Consider the following 19,288-nt stretch of genomic DNA (forward strand, 5'->3'; position numbering starts at 1 on the left):
TGGCCGATTACTCCCTTCCTACATATACAGGAAAGATCACGCACCAGATGCGTAGAATGTAGAAACCTACACTGAGGTTCACATCAGGGGGAGTAGTGCGTGTGGTACTCTTTTTTCTTCATCATGGTTTTGTCCCACTGAGTTTTCCTGATAAGGTTTTAATGAGGCAACATGAAGCGTACTACAAATCCTGTATGGTTATGGCATCCAAGGGGGAGTGTTATAAATCATGGAGTGGATTGCCATTAACCAGGCCCGGTCCAAGACTGGCCCAATACCTAGAAGATGGAGGGACGGCCGAAACCTAGAGAGAGGAGAGAGAGAGCCGACTTCATGAGAGAGAAAGACGACCACAAAGCTTAGAGAAAAGGAAACTCTTTCCTTTTCTTAGTAGATGTAATCTTTCCATTAATATGTTTTAGTAGTTTTCCTATTTCCTGTTGGATTAGGATATGTACACTTTTCTTTTATCTTTATCTTGTAATCCTTATATAAAGGAACCCCATTATTCATTAATGATAACATAGAAATATTCAGTCTCTAAACTCTCTAATTACAACAATGTGCCCCGGTCTAAATGGACTCCTACATCCGCCACTGGTCGCGTCGTTATACAACTTTTATGGAATAATATCAGACTTTTGATTCCAAGTAAGAATGAAGAAACTAATAAGCATACATTTGTTCGGACAGAGTCCAAACTTTAGTTTCTGCTCTTTTTTTTCTTCTTAATTAACTGAACGTTAACACACAAACTAGACCTTCTCTTCTCTTGAGACAACAACAACAACATACCTTCAGATTTTTTTTTCTTTTTAAATACACAAACAAAGACACATAACTTAGTTATCTTTTTTTTTGGACAAACACATAACTTAATTATCTAAAAGCCCTTTTTCATATAATATTTCTTCTCCTTTCTCTTTTATTTAGTCAATAGTCATAGGCTGACTCATGCAACATCTGAAACGGGCTTTTCTAGCTGTCGTCATTATCTCTATTTCAGCAGCTTCAAGCATATTCACAACCTCAATGAAACTTGGACGCACTTGCGCGTTACCATCCCAGCATCGAGTCATGATCTCAGTCAGCGCGGGGAGACAGTCGTTAGGGATCGTTGGACGCACTCCTCGGTTCACAACCGCAAACGCAGCCTGTACTGCTGTCATGTTCTGGAACGGTAGCTGTCCCGTGATTAACTCCCACAGCACGATCCCGAAACTATACACATCCACTTTCTGATTGTAGGTTCTATGTTGTATCATCTCTCTGCATCCATCAACAGAAAACGTGATCAACATTAGAATAACTTCCATAGAGACAAGAATGAAAGAAAGGTTTTAAAATGAAACTTACGGAGCCATCCATCTGTAAGTGCCGGTTTCTGGCGTCATTCCTTCGGTATGAACTTCGATTCTTGCAACACCAAAATCTGCAATCTTGATTGACTTGTCAGCAGAGATGAGAAGGTTATCCGACTTGAGATCTCGGTGTATAAAGTTGTGTGCATGGACATAAGCCATACCCCTAGCGACATCCAACGCCTGTTTGACAGCTGTCTTCAACGGCACTGCACGGTTCTGTCTCTTTGTCAGAAACTGCCTCACGGAACCTCCTTTGGCATATTCAGTCACTATACACCACACCATCGGCTTCCGACAGGCCCCGATGAACCTCACAATGTTTGGATGCTTCAGATTCGCAAGCATAGTCACCTCTTGTTGGAACTGCTGTTCCATGAATTGTGCCTTTTCCAGGCTGTTCTCTGGACGCTCAAGTATCTTGATCGCCACATCCACCCCGTTGTAACTCCCTTTGTATAACTTACCAAAAGCACCTTGAGCAAAGGGAGGACCCATGCGGAGATTCCTCAGATTTATCGTCCACTCTTCATAGTTAGCCAGCCCTTCGGTTGGATACATGCTGTCCATCAGTGCATGAGCCAAGGCATCATTGTCCAACCGATGCGTGATTTTCCCCGGGCGGTACACGCTTTGCCCAACAGAAGGTGAGTAGGTATTATTACGCAGTGAATTCAACCCCGGGTGGCCGATAAGAGCGTCGCTGGAACCAACACTACTGTTGTCGACAGACATTGACACAGAACCTCCAGCGTTGCTAGTCTGCATACTCTCCATGAACATGTTGGTACCTTCGTTAAGCTTTTGGTAGAAGTCTTGCGTGAAAGCATAGTAGTTGTTGTCGTTGTTGTTGTGGTTCAGCACGTTGAACTTTGCTCCGTCAAGCATCTTTCCAACCTCAGTTATTATCCGACCAAACTGAAAGGGCACACACATAAAAAAAAAAACTATAAACAAAAGATGACAATAAGCAATCACTTCAACAAAAGAGATAACCAAAACTGATTTTGTGTATCATCAAGCTGGTTTTGTGTTTTAAGTGCATGAAACCACAAATAAAACTTACTTATGAAATAAAAAGATGAACCTTGAACTCTATACCATGCACGCCCTGAGACAAAGGAGCTAGTAAGCAAACACATCAAAGTTAAGTTTTTACTATTAGATGCAAATTTAGCATTAGACCTTTGACAAAGAAAAAGTGAAGAACACAGAAAGTAAACACAAACCCGAAGATTCGAGTACATTAAAAGAAGAAATTAGGATTTTACCTAGAGCTTTCTAATCCCAATAAAACAGTGGGGAACACATGAAAGACATCATCTTTTGCAACAGATGAGTAAAAGGATCCAAGGGTGACGAAAATAGTGACTAGTATATAATTATAAAAACTAAGACACTTAGCTCATAAAATCTCAAAGCTTTAAAAGTTTCTAAGCTCCGATCAAAATCAGAAACCTAATTAGGAATCAAGAGAAAAGGAAAGAAGAGGAAGGAGGAGAAGATGAAGAATGAAGTAGACGAGTCAGTCGTTGTTCGCTATTTATTTAGTTTTGAGTTCGCTTTATTTAATTTTTTATTAATTTTGAAGTCACACTCTCGCTCACAGAGTCTGGTTCATACGCACTTTAGGGAACGACAAGTGTTGATCTTTCATTAGCTAGCATAAGCTCGTCGTATGAAGCAGCGCGTTGCCGCTTTAACGCAAAACAGTACGCTTTTCTTACTCACGATTGCCTAAACAGCAACTTTTATTTTGTAACGCTCGAACCTCTCAAACTCGTTCGTTTCTATTAAAGAAAAAAAAAAGGAAGAAAAATCTCGTATTTTGATGAAAGTTTACAGATGGAATAAAATCAAGTAAGCGTTTTTGTTTGAAAACAGGTGGCTTATGTTTTTCACAACCGTTACTTTTATCCTCTTCTTCAACAGGCTAGTTTTTGGATTCCTTAGCAACAAAATTAATATATTTTGTGAAAGATTTTGATAAATGAGTTACGTAACCTAATTGTTTTCAAGTATAAATCCAATGTTATCTTTAAATGCTAAATTTTAAACAGTTTATATTGTTAATGGTTTTAAATTGTGGTTAAAGAATCTTTTGTAAGAAAAACGATACATAATTTTAATATAATATTTCTGAAACAAAAATGATAAATAATTTTAAAATAAAAAATGATACATAATTTTAATCCAAGTTAAACTCTGACATTTCAGGTTTATAAGTGTTTTCGATTATGCTGATTTTCTTAAATATTAGTAATATTCAATGTAGTTTAATCTAATGTCAAAAACTAGTGTGTTATTTAGAATATTTTAATAAATAATTTATATAATGTACATATATTTCAAGTATAAATACAAGATTATTTGTAATGTCAAAATTGATAATTTTCAACAATTAAGTGTTGTTAACTATTTACCGTTTAGTTAAACGATATTTTATAGTAAGAATGAATGATAACTTTAACATAATGGTTATCGTGTTCGTTGTCTTTTAACTATGTTTTCAGTTTTAACTGTGTTTATAGTTTCCTGATAGTTTAATATAACGTCAAAATTAACGTGTTATTCGAAAAATATTAAAACATTATCCATTAATAAATTACATATGTGTAAAATTTGATGATTTACAAATTTTATGATGTAAACATATTTAGGTTATATTTTAAAAGTAAAATGGCTCATAACTATAGAAAAGTTATTTTGCCTTTTGTTTTTAAGAATATTTCAATTTTAATGTATTTATATTTTTTTGGATTTTTAGATAATAGTAATTTTCATCGTAATATTTTGACTTTTGTTTTTAAGAATATTTCCAATTTTAATGTATTTAATATTTTTCGTATTTTTAGATATTAGTAATTTCATCGTAATTAGTATAACGACAATAGCAAGTTATTTGTGTTATTTGGAAAGTATTAATGATTTTTTGTTAACGATTTAACATCGTGTCATAAAGTATCATATCGGCAAGTTAATGTTGTTAACGGTTTACCGTTGTCGTTAGAATATATTTTATAACTAAACGGTTTCTAACTTTATAATGATTATTTTTGTCGTTTGTTTTACGAATGTTTTCAATTTTTATGCATTTATATATCAATGATTTGTATATACTAATAATATTCAGCACCGTTTAGTAATAACGACGAAAAAACATAAACGACAAAACAAACGTGTTATTTGGAAAGTATTAATAATATTTTTGTTAAGGATTTAACATTGTGTCAGAAAAGATCATCTCGAAAATATCATGTTTCTAACGGTTTACATCAAGTTATTTGTGTTTTCGGAAAGTATTAATGATTTTTTGTTAACGATTTAACATCGTGTCATAAAGAATCATCTCGACAAGTTAATGTTGTTAACGGTTTAACGTTGTCGTTAGAATATCTTTTATAATTAAACGGTTCATAACTTTATAATGATTATTTTTGTCTTTTGTTTTACGAATGTTTTCAATATATCGATGATTTGTATATACTAATAATATTCAGTGTCGTTTGGTAATAACGACAAAACAAACGTGTTATTTGGAAAGTATTAATTATATTTTTGTTAAGGATTTAACATTGTCAAAAAAGATCATCTCGAAATTTTTTATGCTATTAACGGTTTACCGTCGTCGTTAGAATTTATTTTATAATTAAACGGTTCATAACTTTATAATGATTATTTTTGTTTTTTTTACGAATGTTTTAATTTCTATGCATTTATTTATCGATGATTTGTATATACTAATAATATTCTGCGTCGTTTAGTAATAACGACAAAACAGACGTAGACGACAAAATAAACGTGTTATTTGGAAAGCATTAATAATATTTTTGTTAATGATTTAAAATTGTGTCAGAAAAGATCATCTCGAAAATATTATGCTGTTAACTGTTGGTTTTCCGTTGTCGTTAGAATATCTTCTATAATTTGACGGTTCATAACTTTATAATGGTTATTTTGTATTTCGTTTTAAGAATGTTTTCCAACTTTTATGCATTTATATGTCGATGATTTGTATATATTAATAATATTCAGTGTCGTTTAGGAATAACGACAAAACAAATGTGTTATTTGGAAAGTATTAATAATATTTTTGTTAACGGTATAACATTGTGTCAGAAAAGATCATCTCGACAAAATTTTGTTGTTAACGGTTTACCGTTATTGTTTGAATATCTTTTATAATTAAACGGTCCATAATTTTGTAATGATTATTATTGTATTTTGTTTTAAGAATGTTTTTTAACTTTTATGCATCTATATGTTCATGTTTTGTATATACTAATCAGCATCGTTTAGTAATAACGACAAAACAAACGTGTTATTTGGAAAGTAGTAATAATTTTTGGTTAACGATCTAACATTGTGTCAGAAAAGATCATCTCGACAATTTTATGTTGTTACCGGTTTACCAGTTTCGTTAGAATATCTTTTATAATTAAACGGTTCATAACTTTATAGTGATTATTTTTGTCTTTTGTTTTAAGAATGTTTTATGCATTTATATGTTGATTATTTGTATATACTTATAATACTTAGCATCATATAGTAATAACGACAAAAAATGTGTTATTTAAAAAGTATTAATAATTTTTTGTTGACGATTTAATATTGTGTTAGAAAGGATCATCTCGACAATTTTATGTTGATGACGGTTTACCGTTGTTGTTCTAATATATTTTATAAGTAAATGATTCATAACTTTGTAATGATTATTTGTTGTCATTTGAAATAAGAATGTTTTTCAACTTTTATGCATTTATATTTAGATGATTTATATATACTAATAATATTCAGTGTCATTTAGTAATAACGAAAAACGTGTTATTTGGGAAGTATTAATTATTTTTTGTTAATGATTTAACATTGTATCAGAAAGGATCATCTCGAAAATTTTATGTTGTTAACGGTTTACCGTTGTTGTTAGAATATATTTTATAATTAATTCATAATTGTCTTTTGTTTTAAAAATGTTTTTCAACTTTTAAGCATTTATATGTAGATGTTTCGTATATACTAATAATATTCAGCATCATTTAGTAATAACGACAAAACAAATGTATTATTTGAAAAGTATTAATAATTTTTTTGTTAACAATTTAACATTGTGTTAGAAAAGATCATCTCGAGAATTTTATGTTGTTAACGGTAAACCGTTGTCGTTAGAATATCTTTTATAATTAAATGGTTCGTAATTGGTAATGATTACTTTTTTCATTCGCTTTTGAATGTTTATCAACTTTTATGCATTTATATGAAGATGATTTGTATATACTAATCAGCATCGCATAGTAATAACAAAAAAAAACGTGTTATTTGGAAAGTATTAATAAAAACTTTTGTTAACGGCTTATCATTGTGTCAAAATGGATGATTTTGAAAATTTTATGTTCTTAATGGTTTACTTAGGCTGGAAATAAAATTTGTAACCGAAATCCAAACCGAACCTGAATGGTTCTTGTAAGGCGTTATAAAACATATCTGAACCTGATGTGTTATTAACCGAATTCGAAGGGATAACCTAAGAAACTCGAAAAACCGAAAACCCGGAAAAAAATCTGAAGAAAGAGATTTAAATGTCCAAATTATTATGCAATATAAATATCTAAAACATATATATGTATTTAAAATATTCAATTCATATTTGTTTTGATATAATATTTAGAAATAAATATTTAAATTTTAAATAAGTACCTTAAATACCTAATTATATATAAATAAGTATTTATTTCCTATGTTTTGCGCTTAAATTTTAGAATTTACTTTGGGTATATCCGGACGAACCAACATAACCCGAATCCGAACGAAATATGGTTACTTTGTAGGTTTTAGGACGTGATACAAATTAGAACTGAAACCAATGTATTATATCTGAACTCTACCCGTACTTGAAAAGTTAGTAGAATGAAACTTAGGATGTGATAAAAATTAAAATTGAATTCGAATTATCATATCCAACCTCGACGGGTATGGGAAGGCCCATGCCTAGGTTTACGGTTGTCATAAGAATATATTTTATAACAAAATTTCATATAATTTATATTATATTTATTAAAAAATAGTATATAAAAATTGATTCATAGTTATAGCATATGACTAGGGGTAGAAAATTAACCGAAGCGAAAGCCCAAACTTAACTCGAACTAAGAAAAATGAATCCAAACCAAACCAAATCTGGCATAAAATACTGAATGAAACTTTGGGTTATGGGTTTATCCGAACCCAAATAAATATCTGAAAACCCCCTGAAATTTTCAAAATTCCAGAAAATATGCATACCAAACCCAAACAGAATCCTGAATAAGTATCCAAAATACTTGAAAATTTTATTGGATAAAATAAGTATATGTTACATGAATAATTAATCCAAATCTTAGTTTAATATATTTTTTTTATTTCTTGTTCTTCCTTCTTGTCTATAGTTGAGATTTATCGGGTTCAATATATTTTAGCTTTGGGTCTATCGAATATGATGGGTTTACGCATAATATTTGAGCTTTGTCCTCCAATTTCATTTTCTTTTAGTCTCTAATTTCACTTGTTAATAAAATAGAACAAAGAAATATTGGAAAAATTGCCAAAACGAAACAAAAATTTAGCATGATTGTCCATTTGGTATAAAACCAATTTTGTCATTTTTGTCTCCTTTTTATCTTTTCCCTTTCTGAAATTTAATGAAATAAATATATTTATGAATCAAAAAATTATTAAAAATATAAAAAATTAAGAAAACACCGATATACACACACATATTTTTTTTGCTTGAAAAACTTGATAAATATTTTTTTAAAATTTTGTTCTACTAAAAGTAGAATTTGTTTTCTACGGAAAATGGGTTAGTAGAAAACGAATTCCAGAATAAACTAGTCCATCAACTTTTTTAGAACGAAAAAACTACTTTTAATTAAAATTTTAAATATGAGGAATGCGAATTCTACTAATTGTAAAGATATCTATTTTTTTCTCAAATGCAGTTTCTACTTTTATGAAGTATTCTAAAATTTCAGGAATGTGAAATCTAAATACAACACGTAAGTCTACTGAGGTAGAAATTGCATTCAAGATTTTTGTTATGGTTCTACTCATTGTAGAAGGTGCGTTCTACGGATAAGAAAACTTGTTTTTCAAAAATTAAGGAAGTTTCTGTTAAGAAAATATTTTTAAAATATTTTAACTTCCTAAAACGTGTTTTGATTGATTTGTTTTGCCAAAATATTTAAAAAAATAATATGATTTTTCCTTTTCTTCTTAATCAATCTATGATTTCTCCATAGTTTGTCTTGTGATTTTCACAAACTCTTGTTCTATGATGCATATCTATACAACATGTGGTGTTTGAGAATTTGGTGCAACCACGAAATGAGTTTTTTCGGCTGATGACAAAGTGGGTAGGCTACTGTTATTGGAATAAAATTATATCTTAGAAGATTTTATAAGAATGGTTGTGAAGGATTTTGATATGGAAGAAGATTAGGGTTAGTAGATATATTCCGTACTTCAGTGTCTTTTGTTCCCTTTTTTTTAATTGTTTTTACATTTCTAAAACATTTTATTTTTATCTTTTTTCACTAAACTTTTAAAAATGGTTTTAATGTATGTTTAATTTGATTAATGAAAGGTTAGTTTTGACATTATGAAAAATATTATAGGGGGTAATTGGTAGTTGCTGTAGGTGTTATCCACAGCCATATTTATTTCTACTGCACCAAATTCAGAGTAATCAAGCTTTAAATTTTTTTTTGAAATCACAACTCTTGAAATAACCTACAGCCGTACAAGTGCTCTGCAGAGCCAAATATCCAAAGCAATTTTTTAGTGATTTCCATAAAATTCTGCAGCAATAAAATTTAAAGCTACAACAAAAAGTCTACCGATTTTTTTCTACATCAAAAATTTTAAAAGTACAGCCATTACCAATCGAACCCATACTATAGAGACAACTTAGTGATGGTATTATACTAAAGGGACAACCATCCTAAATTTTCGTTCGGTTTTGACAATTTTCCCAAAAATATTTGTTGGTCAAATGAGAAAATAACCACGCTAGTTAAATTATAGTTGAGTGGTGCATCTATTTAATTATGCTCACACTATACCAAATCCATACCGCTTTTATGTTTTCAATCTTAAAGCATAGTTTTCTAAATCCTATGACGATTCTTATCATTATCAGTATGCATCGATTTTCTAGCATCATCACAAAATTAAATGTGAAATGGTATTAAAAAAAATTCTTACATGATTGTTTACTGAATTAGCAAAATATTGCAACATGAAAGCATCATAATTCATAAGTATTCTCCAATCTCCAGGAGGATGTTATACTTTCTTAACATTAAACTAGGATTACAATTAAAATACTAATCCATAACCAAAGCATACAGAACTGAAACTATGGAAAAAAGTGTTTTAACCGAATACTAGACCTTGACCCGAACAGACGCGCATGTATTTGTTTTCAGTTTTATTTTTTTTTCTTTGTACTAAATGTTATAATATAAGTATATAAATTTAAATGTAATAAATAATTTTTAATAACTCCAAATAATAATTTATTGAGTAATTTATTTTGTGTAATTTATCCGTTTATTATATCACCGATATTGAGTATCATGTAAGCATATCAAACATATATAAATAGTTGGATTTATATATGAATACCCGCACGGATGTGCTTTTTATGTATACAATTTATTATTGATCAAGTTTTAATTTTTTTGCAAATTATGTAGGTTGCTCTAATCTATTTTGGATAATGAATTATTGAACTACGAAGATTAATCTGTACCCAGACATGTGTATTTATCTTTTCATGCTATAATAATTAGTTTATAGAACTAATTACTGCATTTCTTGTTTAATATTTGATATTTTAATATATTATCAAAACGAAATTAAATTTTATTATAATGTAATATTACTATTTTACATACTTTGTTATTTATATTTATAATATTGGAAAACTTTGATAAATTTAAATAATAGTATGATTTTTAAGCAAGGTAAAAATTTTGTTTGACATGATGTTTTGGGTGTACGACGGAATTGTGATATTGAACATGTGTGCAAGTGAAACTATATATAATGGGGATATGAAACCATAGAGATTCGTGTATTTAATTCCACAATATATTCTGTTCAGACAATATATTGGTTAGCACGAAATTTATAAAATAATTTGAACGCTAATTATTCACAAAACTTGATATAGAGATTTGCGGGACATTTTTTTTATTTACAGAATGTGCAAATTTTTGGATAGATTTTATACATTAAATTTTCATGTATAAATAAAGTGATCCGCAAGTCAAGGGGAAAGAATGATTTTGGTAACAAATTATGCGATTTAGTAATCACCTATATTCTAATTGTTTTGTGTGTTTTGCTTTCTATATCTTATTGTTATAATAAATATTTAATTTTGAATTTATGATACGTACGGAGGGAGTAATCAAGATATTCTTTTTTTTTTTTTTTGATATTAACAGTTTATTTGGATAGTTGGTTTGGATTTTGAATATATATTGATTTTGTTTTTATTAGAAAGAACACAAATTAACGATTGGGGTACATAAATAACTAAAATCAACACTTCATTGCTCTGTTTGTAAATGTTCAATCTTCAATTGGTGAGCAAATGAAAAAAGAAGCTGGACAGTGACAAACATAGGCCCTGTTCGTTTACCTATCACCAGTCGCGGGCTCCCTTTCAAGTCGCCTGAAAAAACAGCGACTAAAAATTAAGAAATTTTTTATCGCGCGACTGGTCGCATGTCGCAGATCGCAGGTCGCGCGACACGTAAACACACATTATCTGCGACACGTAAACAAACATAATTTTAGTCGCAGGTCGCAGGTTAAGTCGCAACTCGTAAGTCGCGCGACACGTAAAAAAACGTAATCTTAGTCGTAGGTCGCGCGACACGTAAACAAACAGGGCCTATCGTTAGCTAAATAAGTTAGCTAAAACTAACTTTCTTTTTTAACCCAATTTGAGCTCACATGCCCTTGAATCCCTCATTGCAATTTCCAATTCCTTAAACACCCGACATTTGTTCAGCATGAGTGAATCAGGGAAGACAGTTGCGGTCACTAATCGCCTCTCGTTCTTCAGTATATAAATTGCCCCTTCTTTCTCATCTTCTGTTCCATTGTACTCTTTCCACTCAAAGGTTTTGAGATGGAACAACAAACATTCAGCTCGGCTGAATCCAACGAACCTTGACACCTCGCTCAAGATTCCAGTTGCTCTGTGATAAAAGATGATGTAGAAATACAATGCATTAGGCTAATCCGTAAAGCAGACATGTAATTGTTCACTCTTTTGGGTAATGACTGAAAATATACCAGACCATAGTCCAGTACAACAAAGTTGAGAGTTTGAAGTACAGGGGAATGTCGGAGGACGTGCATAAGCAAATTCGACCAGTTATCATCACATCCGCGGAAATTCAAACGCACAAGCTGAAAGAAAATGCTACCAACAGGATCCTGAGCGAGCCACCAGCAACAAATCAAAACTCAGACGCTGCTTGCAGTTGCAGGTGTGTTAGAATCACATAAGAAAAAAAAAAATAAGGGATTCGAAGAGAAGGCAGAAAGCAATAGAATGAGAGTACACAAGGTTAAGTTAAAGCTGAGAAATACCTTTGCGATTCTCCTCACAATCGAAGAAGCAGAGAGAGTCCACACTCTCATTTTAGATCAACCCTGAATCCTAAATTGATCTTTTTTTTTGCTGTGACAAAAAAATAAAATAAAAAAAGTTACAGGGGCAAAACAGACATTGAACAAATTAGGGTATCTTGTCGTCGACATATTAGCGTTGAAGTTTTATAGACTCTTATTCCTCAGACCTAGACGCCGCTCGTGATCTAAAGTTACTTCCGGCGAAGAAGAGAGTAGCAAAATGGCGACTAACGTACAGCTGTCCCAGAAGGAATCTGACATCAAAATGATGTGTGCCGCTGAGGTTCACCTCGGTACCAAAAACTGCAATTACCAGATGGAGCGTTACGTCTTCAAGCGTCGCAACGATGGTAATCTCTCCTCATCATCTTTGCCAGTTCGCTCACTTTTCGTAATGTGTGTCTGTTATGATGAGTGTGTTAGTGTTTAGTCTTCAATTGGTTACTATTACAGAACCCAATCCTCTTGCCTCTGTTTACGATCTTGTCTGAATTGCATTTTAATGTAAGAACGTTTCTGTTGTCAGGTATATATATATTCAACCTCGGGAAAACTTGGGAGAAGTTGCAGATGGCTGCTAGAGTCATCGTTGCCATTGAGAACCCACAAGACATCATTGTTCAATCTGCTAGACCTTATGGACAAAGAGCTGTGTTGAAGTTTGCTCAGTACACTGGTGCTAACGCCATTGCTGGGAGACACACTCCTGGTACTTTCACCAATCAGATGCAGACTTCCTTCAGCGAGCCTAGGTTGCTCATTCTCACAGACCCTAGGACTGACCATCAGGTAAACTTATGAGTGATGTAACTGATGGGTCAATGTCTTGAGATGTTAATTTCCTTTGTGTGTGTTTGTGTCTGCAGCCAATCAAGGAAGGTGCTTTGGGAAACATCCCAATCATTGCTTTCTGCGACACTGACTCTCCCATGAGGTTTGTCGACATTGGGATCCCTGCTAACAACAAGGGAAAGCACAGCATTGGTTGTCTTTTCTGGCTTCTTGCTCGCATGGTCCTTCAGATGCGTGGAACCATCCGTCCTGCACAGAAGTGGGATGTCATGGTACGAGGAATAGTATCATTCTTATGTCTTGGGTTATTTGAGGTTGTTCACATTTGGTACGTTCTGTGTTGTATAGGTGGATCTGTTCTTTTACAGAGAGCCAGAAGAGTCTAAGCAGATTGAAGACGAAGAGGCTGCACCTCAGGCAGATTTTGGACTCCCTGCACCTGAATATGGAGCTGCCGGTGGAGAATGGACCACTGCTCAGATTCCTGATGCTTCATGGACAGGAGATGCTCAGCAGCCAATCAGCGCTGCTCCTGCAGCTGCTTCTTGGAATGATGACATTGGTAAGTTTTGACAAGATCTAGTAAGCTTTAGCTTCTCTGTTGCTTTATCGGAATCTGATGTCAGATGTTAAATCGTTCTTTTCAGCTGCTCCAGCTGCAGATGGATGGGACACAGCTGTGCCACCCACATCAGCAGTTCCAGCTGCTGGTTGGGAGTAATTTTGTTGGTCTTGTTTGAGATTCAAGAGTTGTAGCTTCTTGTTTTCTTCTCAATTGTTTCTCTTTAAGACCCTTTAGATATTAGTTTTGCGGCTTTACTTGTTGTTTTTAATTGAATTTCTACTAAACTATATTTTCTCATCTGTTATTTTTTACCAAGAATCTCTCTACCTCATGTGTTTAAAACTTAGAAATTGCGTAATCAATTGTCTGTGGTATGGTGATAACTTTTAATATATGGTTAAGTTAGATTACAAGAATGATCTGTACAATTTTGAAACACTTTATCTATAAGTGTAAGACACTCAACTTGCATCTCCTTATACTACGAGCATGCAAGTTCTTGAGTTTCTCATTTTCACATAAACATATTTAAAAAGATTTTTATCTACATTAATTAAAAACTGTAACCACCTCCAGTTTGATCTGAGATGCTATACAATAGTCCTGTAAGGTTGCCACTTCTTGTGTTTAGAGGCTCGGAGATGGTCCGGGACTATTGAGAGACTAGCTGAGATTCATCAGCGAGTGTTCTTAATCTGTTGAGCTCCGCCAATATAACTTTAGCAAGATCAGGTCTATCTTTCCTCCTTAACTCTGCGCATTGCAGTGCTAACTTAGCAAACTCTGCTGTGTCCTCAACTGGCCAGTCAGTAACAGCAGGATCGAGTAAATCCGACAAAGTCCCTTTCTCGAGTGCTCTCTCGACATAATGAGTTAAACCCATTGGTGGTTTTGCTGTTATCAACTGCAGAAACATAATGCCGAGCGAGTAGATATCAGACTTCACACCCAACATTCCTGTCTGCTGATACTCCGGGTCGATGTAACAGAACGTGCCAGCGGTTGAAGTCATGCGGTACTGTGTCACCGTGTCTGCAACCGTGGGTGGGACTAATCTTGCTAAACCAACGTCAGAGATTTTGCTGACGAAGTTACGGTCTAGCAAGATGTTCCCCGGTTTGAGATCACGGTGCACCAGAGGTTCTGGTTTAGCCTGGTGTAAGAACAGGAGTCCAGTGCCGATCTCTGCAGCGATCCTGAACCTCATCTGCCACGAGAGAGGCGGGCTGTTGCCTAGTCTGAAAAGGCGGTCTTCTAAGCTCCCGTTGGCCATGAACTCGTAGACTAAACATCCACATTCAGGACAAGCTCCAAGAAGTAGAACCATGTTAGGATGCCTTATGGAGCTCAATACCTCAACCTGTGTTTCATATTTATCAAACAAAAAGACAAACTCTAAGTTAAGATAAATAGAGGAAGTAGAGATTTAGCCATGGGAATTTGGTTATTTGATTCTAGAGGTTTATGATTTATTCGGATATTTAGAAAAAATAGTCAGGCTATTTTGGTTTTCAATTCGGTTCATGTAATAAAATTGGAAACCGACTAATATCCAAGGTAACTTCAGACCTCATTTGGTTCCGATTTTTTTGGTTAATTCGGGTTAAATAGTTATAAATTTCGGGCTTTCGAATTAATTGTCAGATTTTTCGAGTTTCCATATAAGATTTTGGATAATTCGTATAATTTTAAATATTTTGAACAAAAAGTATTCTAATGACTTGTTTTTTTGAATATTTCGGTGTATAAATAATATTTCCAAATTATCTGATTATTTTAAAAAGTATTCTAATGACTTGGTTTTTGGTTCGATTCCAGTTTGCTTTCGTTTTTTGGTTCTAGAGATAAGGATCCGCTCATGTAACTGATAGCAAACTCGAACCGATCCTCATTTTTGGTTTGGTTTGGTTTTTCGGTTCATATAAATGTGTCTAGGCCTAAGGAGATTAGTGAAGAACATTTTCACCTCTTGTTGAAACTGAGATCTTCCTTGAGCTGCATCAGCACGAAGAACTTTAACAGCAACTGGTGTGTGATCAAGATAACATTTGTAGACAGGTCCATAGCCACCTTCTCCAATCTTGTACTTCTCAGCGAAAAACTCCGTTGCACTTTCAATCTCTTCAATGGAGTACTTCCTATACCTTACATCATTGTTTGCTAAAGCGGTAAGTGCCTTTGTTTTCTCCTCAGACTCCTTGAGAGCTTTCATCTCCGCGTTGACTCTCTTCTTAGACTCTAGTTCAGCAATCCTCTGAGCTGCTTCAGCTGCCTCCATAGCTGCTTTTGACCTCGCTTTCTCTTTCTCTGCAATGGCCAATGCTGCTTCCTCTGCAAGTCTTGCCTCTTCTAGTTTTCTCTCTTCTTCTAACTTCCAACGCTGAAGCTCGGTGGCCTGTGATAATATGAACACGTTAAGAACAAAACTGAAACACTTGTGTTTGTTAGAAACCACGGTACCTTCTGTTTTGCTGTAAGTGCTTCTTTGCAAGCTGTGCTGTACATTTCCATTGTCTGCTTCAGCTCCAGTTTAAGCCTCCTCATCTCAGACTCTACATCATCCTGCTTATGGTGATTGATTGTCACAATCTCAATAAACTGTATCAAACAAATGATATTTAAGGTATGATCTTACCATTGCTGACGCGGAGGAAAACCTTTCATTCTCAAAAGAACCAGACGAGAGATCAGTAGGTGAGTTTACATCCACTGATCTCCTTCCATAGTTGGAGGAGGACTCAAAGTTAGGACCATAGTCCATATCAGATAAATTGGACAGCCTAGGAGGAGTTCGGTTTGGATCATTCATGTCATTTATATTAGGGAACATACGGTCAATGCTTGGTCTACCAGAACTGACAAAGGATATGTCTGATTCTGGAACAGATAGGTCCCCATATGATCTTCCATAGCCTCTTCTAGTAAAAGGAGATCTGTTTTCATCCAATGGAGTTTCAGTTTCATGGCGGTGAGTTATCAAGATGAATGTATAAATGAAAACACAAGAGATAAAAGGAAGTCTTCTACGTTTTCCACTAAAAAAAATGGAATTTTTCCGTCCAAACAGAAAAATTACAGAAAATTTACTTTCTCTTTCAAAACCAAAAACTCGATTTATGAGTTTTTTGAGTTTTTCTGTCAAAACCATAAAATTATTTTTTTTCAGCCAAAACCAAAAAAATAGAGTTTTCCTACCAAAACAAATAAATGTGTTTTCGGGGAAACCACAAAATCTAGTTTTCTCACAAAAACTGTAAGACTGTGTTTTTCCTCCCAAACTGCAAAATTAGGGTCATCTACCTGAATGAGTCTGATTGGTCCTCCACGGACCTGCGATCCTCCACAGACCTGCGATCCTCCATGGACCGGCGTTGTGATTCAAAAGACTGTCTATCAGCTGCAAGAAAGGAAGATAATTTTACCAAAAAAAAAAAAAAAAAGAAAGGGAGATAAAAGTTTTAAAGGTGAAATCATCAACAAGTGAAAGAAGCAGAAAAGAAGATGAGCTAACCTCGCATGTTATTAGAAGTAGATGGCACAGGTTGAGGTGGCCTTAAGCTAGGCGGTTGAATAGGACTGCGTAGAGGAGCATTGGTTGGTGCAGAACGAGAAGCTGATCTCATTGTTGAAATCTTTCCTTTGGATATGACATAAACCGTGCAGAAATCAGGCGCGGTTTTGGTTATGGCAACAGGAATATCTGTAGGTTTGTTGAACCTGAGGAAGCCACCTTTGTTGGAGGAACCAACCACCAAAACCTCAATGGCGGCTTGGTTTGCGTATTCGACCAATGCTTTGGCTACATCGTACTCCTCAATCAACACATCTTGGCATTGTATCTAGACAATTCTTCATTAGCTTACAAGAAGAGAAGACTACACACAGAAGAAGAATCTATGAAACAAGAAAACTCACATCTTTGCGGGTGCAGAAGCAGCGGAAAGGAAGGAATATGTCCTTGGAAGCGCCTTCTGGATCTCTGCATACTAATGAAGGTTCTTGAGTCAGCTCTGAAACAAAAAACATAAACCATCAGAAACAGAGGAATACATAATAAGAAGAAGAGAAAGGGTTTATTTGTTTACTTGCGGAGGAAGCATGAAGAGAAGAGGTGTTGTTTAAAGGAGAAGGTCGAAGCTTGACATGGACGAGGATAACAGATTGGCCTCGCTGCAACAAATGATCAACGGCCCATTTAAGAGCGTGTTGGCTACTTTTCTCTTTGTCTATAGCAACAGCCACAACTCCAGTCGATCCTCCTTCCTTGATTCCCACGCTATTGTTCTTCGCTAGCCACATCTTTTTGTACCTCTCTTGCGTTCATTCAAGATTATCAAGATTCAGGGACGTTGTTGTTGTCTGAAGATGGAATTTTTATTTGTTTTTGTTGTTGTTTGTTGTCTTAAATTTTTGGGTTTGTCTCTTCGTCTCTGAAACCTGCCGAGTTATTTTTCATTATTGTTTAAGATTGTAGGAAAGCAAAATGAGAGGATGAAGAGGAAGAGGGTTTCTATTTAAGTCTTCCATTCCTCTCTCTCTTTCTATGGACGCTTCCCCTTCTTCTCCGCTTCTCTTTCCTATTAACTGAAATTTCCTACCATTTTACAAAAAAAAAAAAAGATAACTTGTTTAGGAAGCTTCTTTTTGTAGTTATCTAATCATTTTATTTTGGCGAGGGTTAGGAAAGATTGAAAGAACTAATCAAGCAAGACCATGTATGGTTGAATCAAAGCTGGCTACACCTACACATGATACGTTGAATCAAAGGGGGCTATAGTGATTTGATCCTACTCTGACATTATATGGAGCCTCCACGAGAAGGTAGCTATGTGATATGATCACCTTTGACCACCTTTCGTAGGTGGCTAAAATTACTGAAATATGGAGCATTCATTTTTCGAGAGTACAACATCACATGAAATATGGAGCATTTTCTCACCAATACGGATAGCAGTATATGTATTTTGAGGCAGCCATACCAACACCATTCTCCGTGAGTTCACCCTCACTGAGTTGGTTTTTGCATTTGGAAGTGATGGTCCACCACAAGTACGTTCCAACTGAGATTTTATGAGAATTAAGAAAGATAAAGAGAAATTAAATGAAGAACATAGAAAATAATGAGAGATTTTCTTGAAAGATAATGAGAAAGGAGAAATTGAATTGCTTACTTGTTTCATGTATCAAGAGTGCCTATATATACATCAAATGGGGAGTCAAAAACAAAGAGGCTCCAATGCACTAAATGAGGCTCCCTTGCACTAAAGAGAGGCTCCCTTGCACTAAGGAGAGGCTCTCATACACTAACTAAATAAAGAAATGATAGTGAATGATATGTGGGCATAATACTCCACTCACCAAACAACCTCATTTTACATTTACTACAATTTACATTATTAAGTTTACTCATCTTTGCTTTATGATCAACACTCCCCCTCAAGCTTGACACAGGTAGGTATCAAGCTTGGAAACCATGAAGCATTCCCTCATTAAAACCTTTAGCTTGGAAAAACCACATGGGATAAAAACCAAGCTAAGGAAAAAGAGTAGACCACTTCATGGCTAAGGATCAATGTGATGGGAGATCCACAAGTCCCAACTTAGAATATATGAATTCACAAACCTTAGTGCTTGCAGCCTTGGTAAAGATGTCAGCCAGCTGATCTTCACTTCTTGTGTAACAAGGGAGGATGATTTTCTGTTCCACAGCTTGCCTCACCTTGTGACAATCTACTTCAATGTGTTTAGTCCTCTCATGAAAGACTGAGTTACTAGCGATGTGTATGGCAGCCTGATTATCACAATGCATAGTGATTGGTGTTGTAGTCTCAATCCCCAAGTCTTTAAGCAGCCCCTTGATCCATATCAGTTCACTTGTGAG

The 19,288-nt window shown here is 34.3% G+C and overlaps 4 protein-coding genes across 6 annotated transcripts; 1 reads left to right on the forward strand and 3 right to left on the reverse strand.

The window, feature by feature from the left end:
* Positions 1 to 915: 915 nt before the first annotated feature.
* LOC106340670 (serine/threonine-protein kinase HT1) lies at positions 916 to 2,827 on the reverse strand. Of its 2 annotated transcripts, none has more exons than XM_013779512.1 (4): positions 2,633 to 2,827; positions 2,428 to 2,472; positions 1,357 to 2,279; positions 916 to 1,269 (listed from the first exon to the last, which is right to left on the reverse strand). In XM_013779512.1, exons 3-4 carry the CDS (start codon positions 2,247 to 2,249, stop codon positions 930 to 932), a joined length of 1,233 nt encoding a protein of 410 aa, XP_013634966.1. In that variant the 5' UTR covers positions 2,250 to 2,279; positions 2,428 to 2,472; positions 2,633 to 2,827; the 3' UTR covers positions 916 to 929. The 2 variants fall into 2 exon arrangements, with proteins under 2 accessions (XP_013634966.1, XP_013634967.1); XM_013779513.1 differs by having other exon boundaries at positions 2,428 to 2,486.
* Positions 2,828 to 10,937: 8,110 nt separating this feature from the next.
* Positions 10,938 to 12,074, reverse strand: LOC106336573 (probable FBD-associated F-box protein At1g32375). Of its 2 annotated transcripts, none has more exons than XR_001268856.1 (3): positions 12,009 to 12,074; positions 11,709 to 11,889; positions 10,938 to 11,611 (listed from the first exon to the last, which is right to left on the reverse strand). XR_001268856.1 is itself a non-coding variant. In XM_013775431.1 (3 exons), the coding sequence occupies exons 1-3, from the start codon at positions 12,057 to 12,059 to the stop codon at positions 11,558 to 11,560; spliced, it is 249 nt and encodes an 82-aa protein (XP_013630885.1). In that variant the 5' UTR covers positions 12,060 to 12,065; the 3' UTR covers positions 10,938 to 11,557. The 2 variants fall into 2 exon arrangements, 1 of the variants encoding a protein (XP_013630885.1); XM_013775431.1 differs by having other exon boundaries at positions 11,709 to 11,852; positions 12,009 to 12,065.
* A 123-nt stretch (positions 12,075 to 12,197) lies between these two features.
* Positions 12,198 to 13,725, forward strand: LOC106336572 (40S ribosomal protein SA-like). The gene is made up of 5 exons (XM_013775430.1): positions 12,198 to 12,400; positions 12,577 to 12,839; positions 12,917 to 13,114; positions 13,191 to 13,404; positions 13,490 to 13,725. Exons 1-5 carry the CDS (start codon positions 12,271 to 12,273, stop codon positions 13,561 to 13,563), a joined length of 879 nt encoding a protein of 292 aa, XP_013630884.1. The 5' UTR covers positions 12,198 to 12,270; the 3' UTR covers positions 13,564 to 13,725.
* A 270-nt stretch (positions 13,726 to 13,995) lies between these two features.
* LOC106336571 (U-box domain-containing protein 52) lies at positions 13,996 to 18,451 on the reverse strand. The gene is made up of 9 exons (XM_013775429.1): positions 18,347 to 18,451; positions 17,493 to 18,001; positions 17,323 to 17,417; positions 16,919 to 17,246; positions 16,708 to 16,804; positions 16,043 to 16,340; positions 15,868 to 15,969; positions 15,374 to 15,802; positions 13,996 to 14,767 (listed from the first exon to the last, which is right to left on the reverse strand). The coding sequence occupies exons 2-9, from the start codon at positions 17,704 to 17,706 to the stop codon at positions 14,060 to 14,062; spliced, it is 2,271 nt and encodes a 756-aa protein (XP_013630883.1). The 5' UTR covers positions 17,707 to 18,001; positions 18,347 to 18,451; the 3' UTR covers positions 13,996 to 14,059.
* Positions 18,452 to 19,288: the final 837 nt, after the last annotated feature.

Source organism: Brassica oleracea, chromosome C4 (assembly GCF_000695525.1).
Source record: "Brassica oleracea var. oleracea cultivar TO1000 chromosome C4, BOL, whole genome shotgun sequence".
Classification (NCBI taxonomy): domain Eukaryota; kingdom Viridiplantae; phylum Streptophyta; class Magnoliopsida; order Brassicales; family Brassicaceae; genus Brassica; species Brassica oleracea.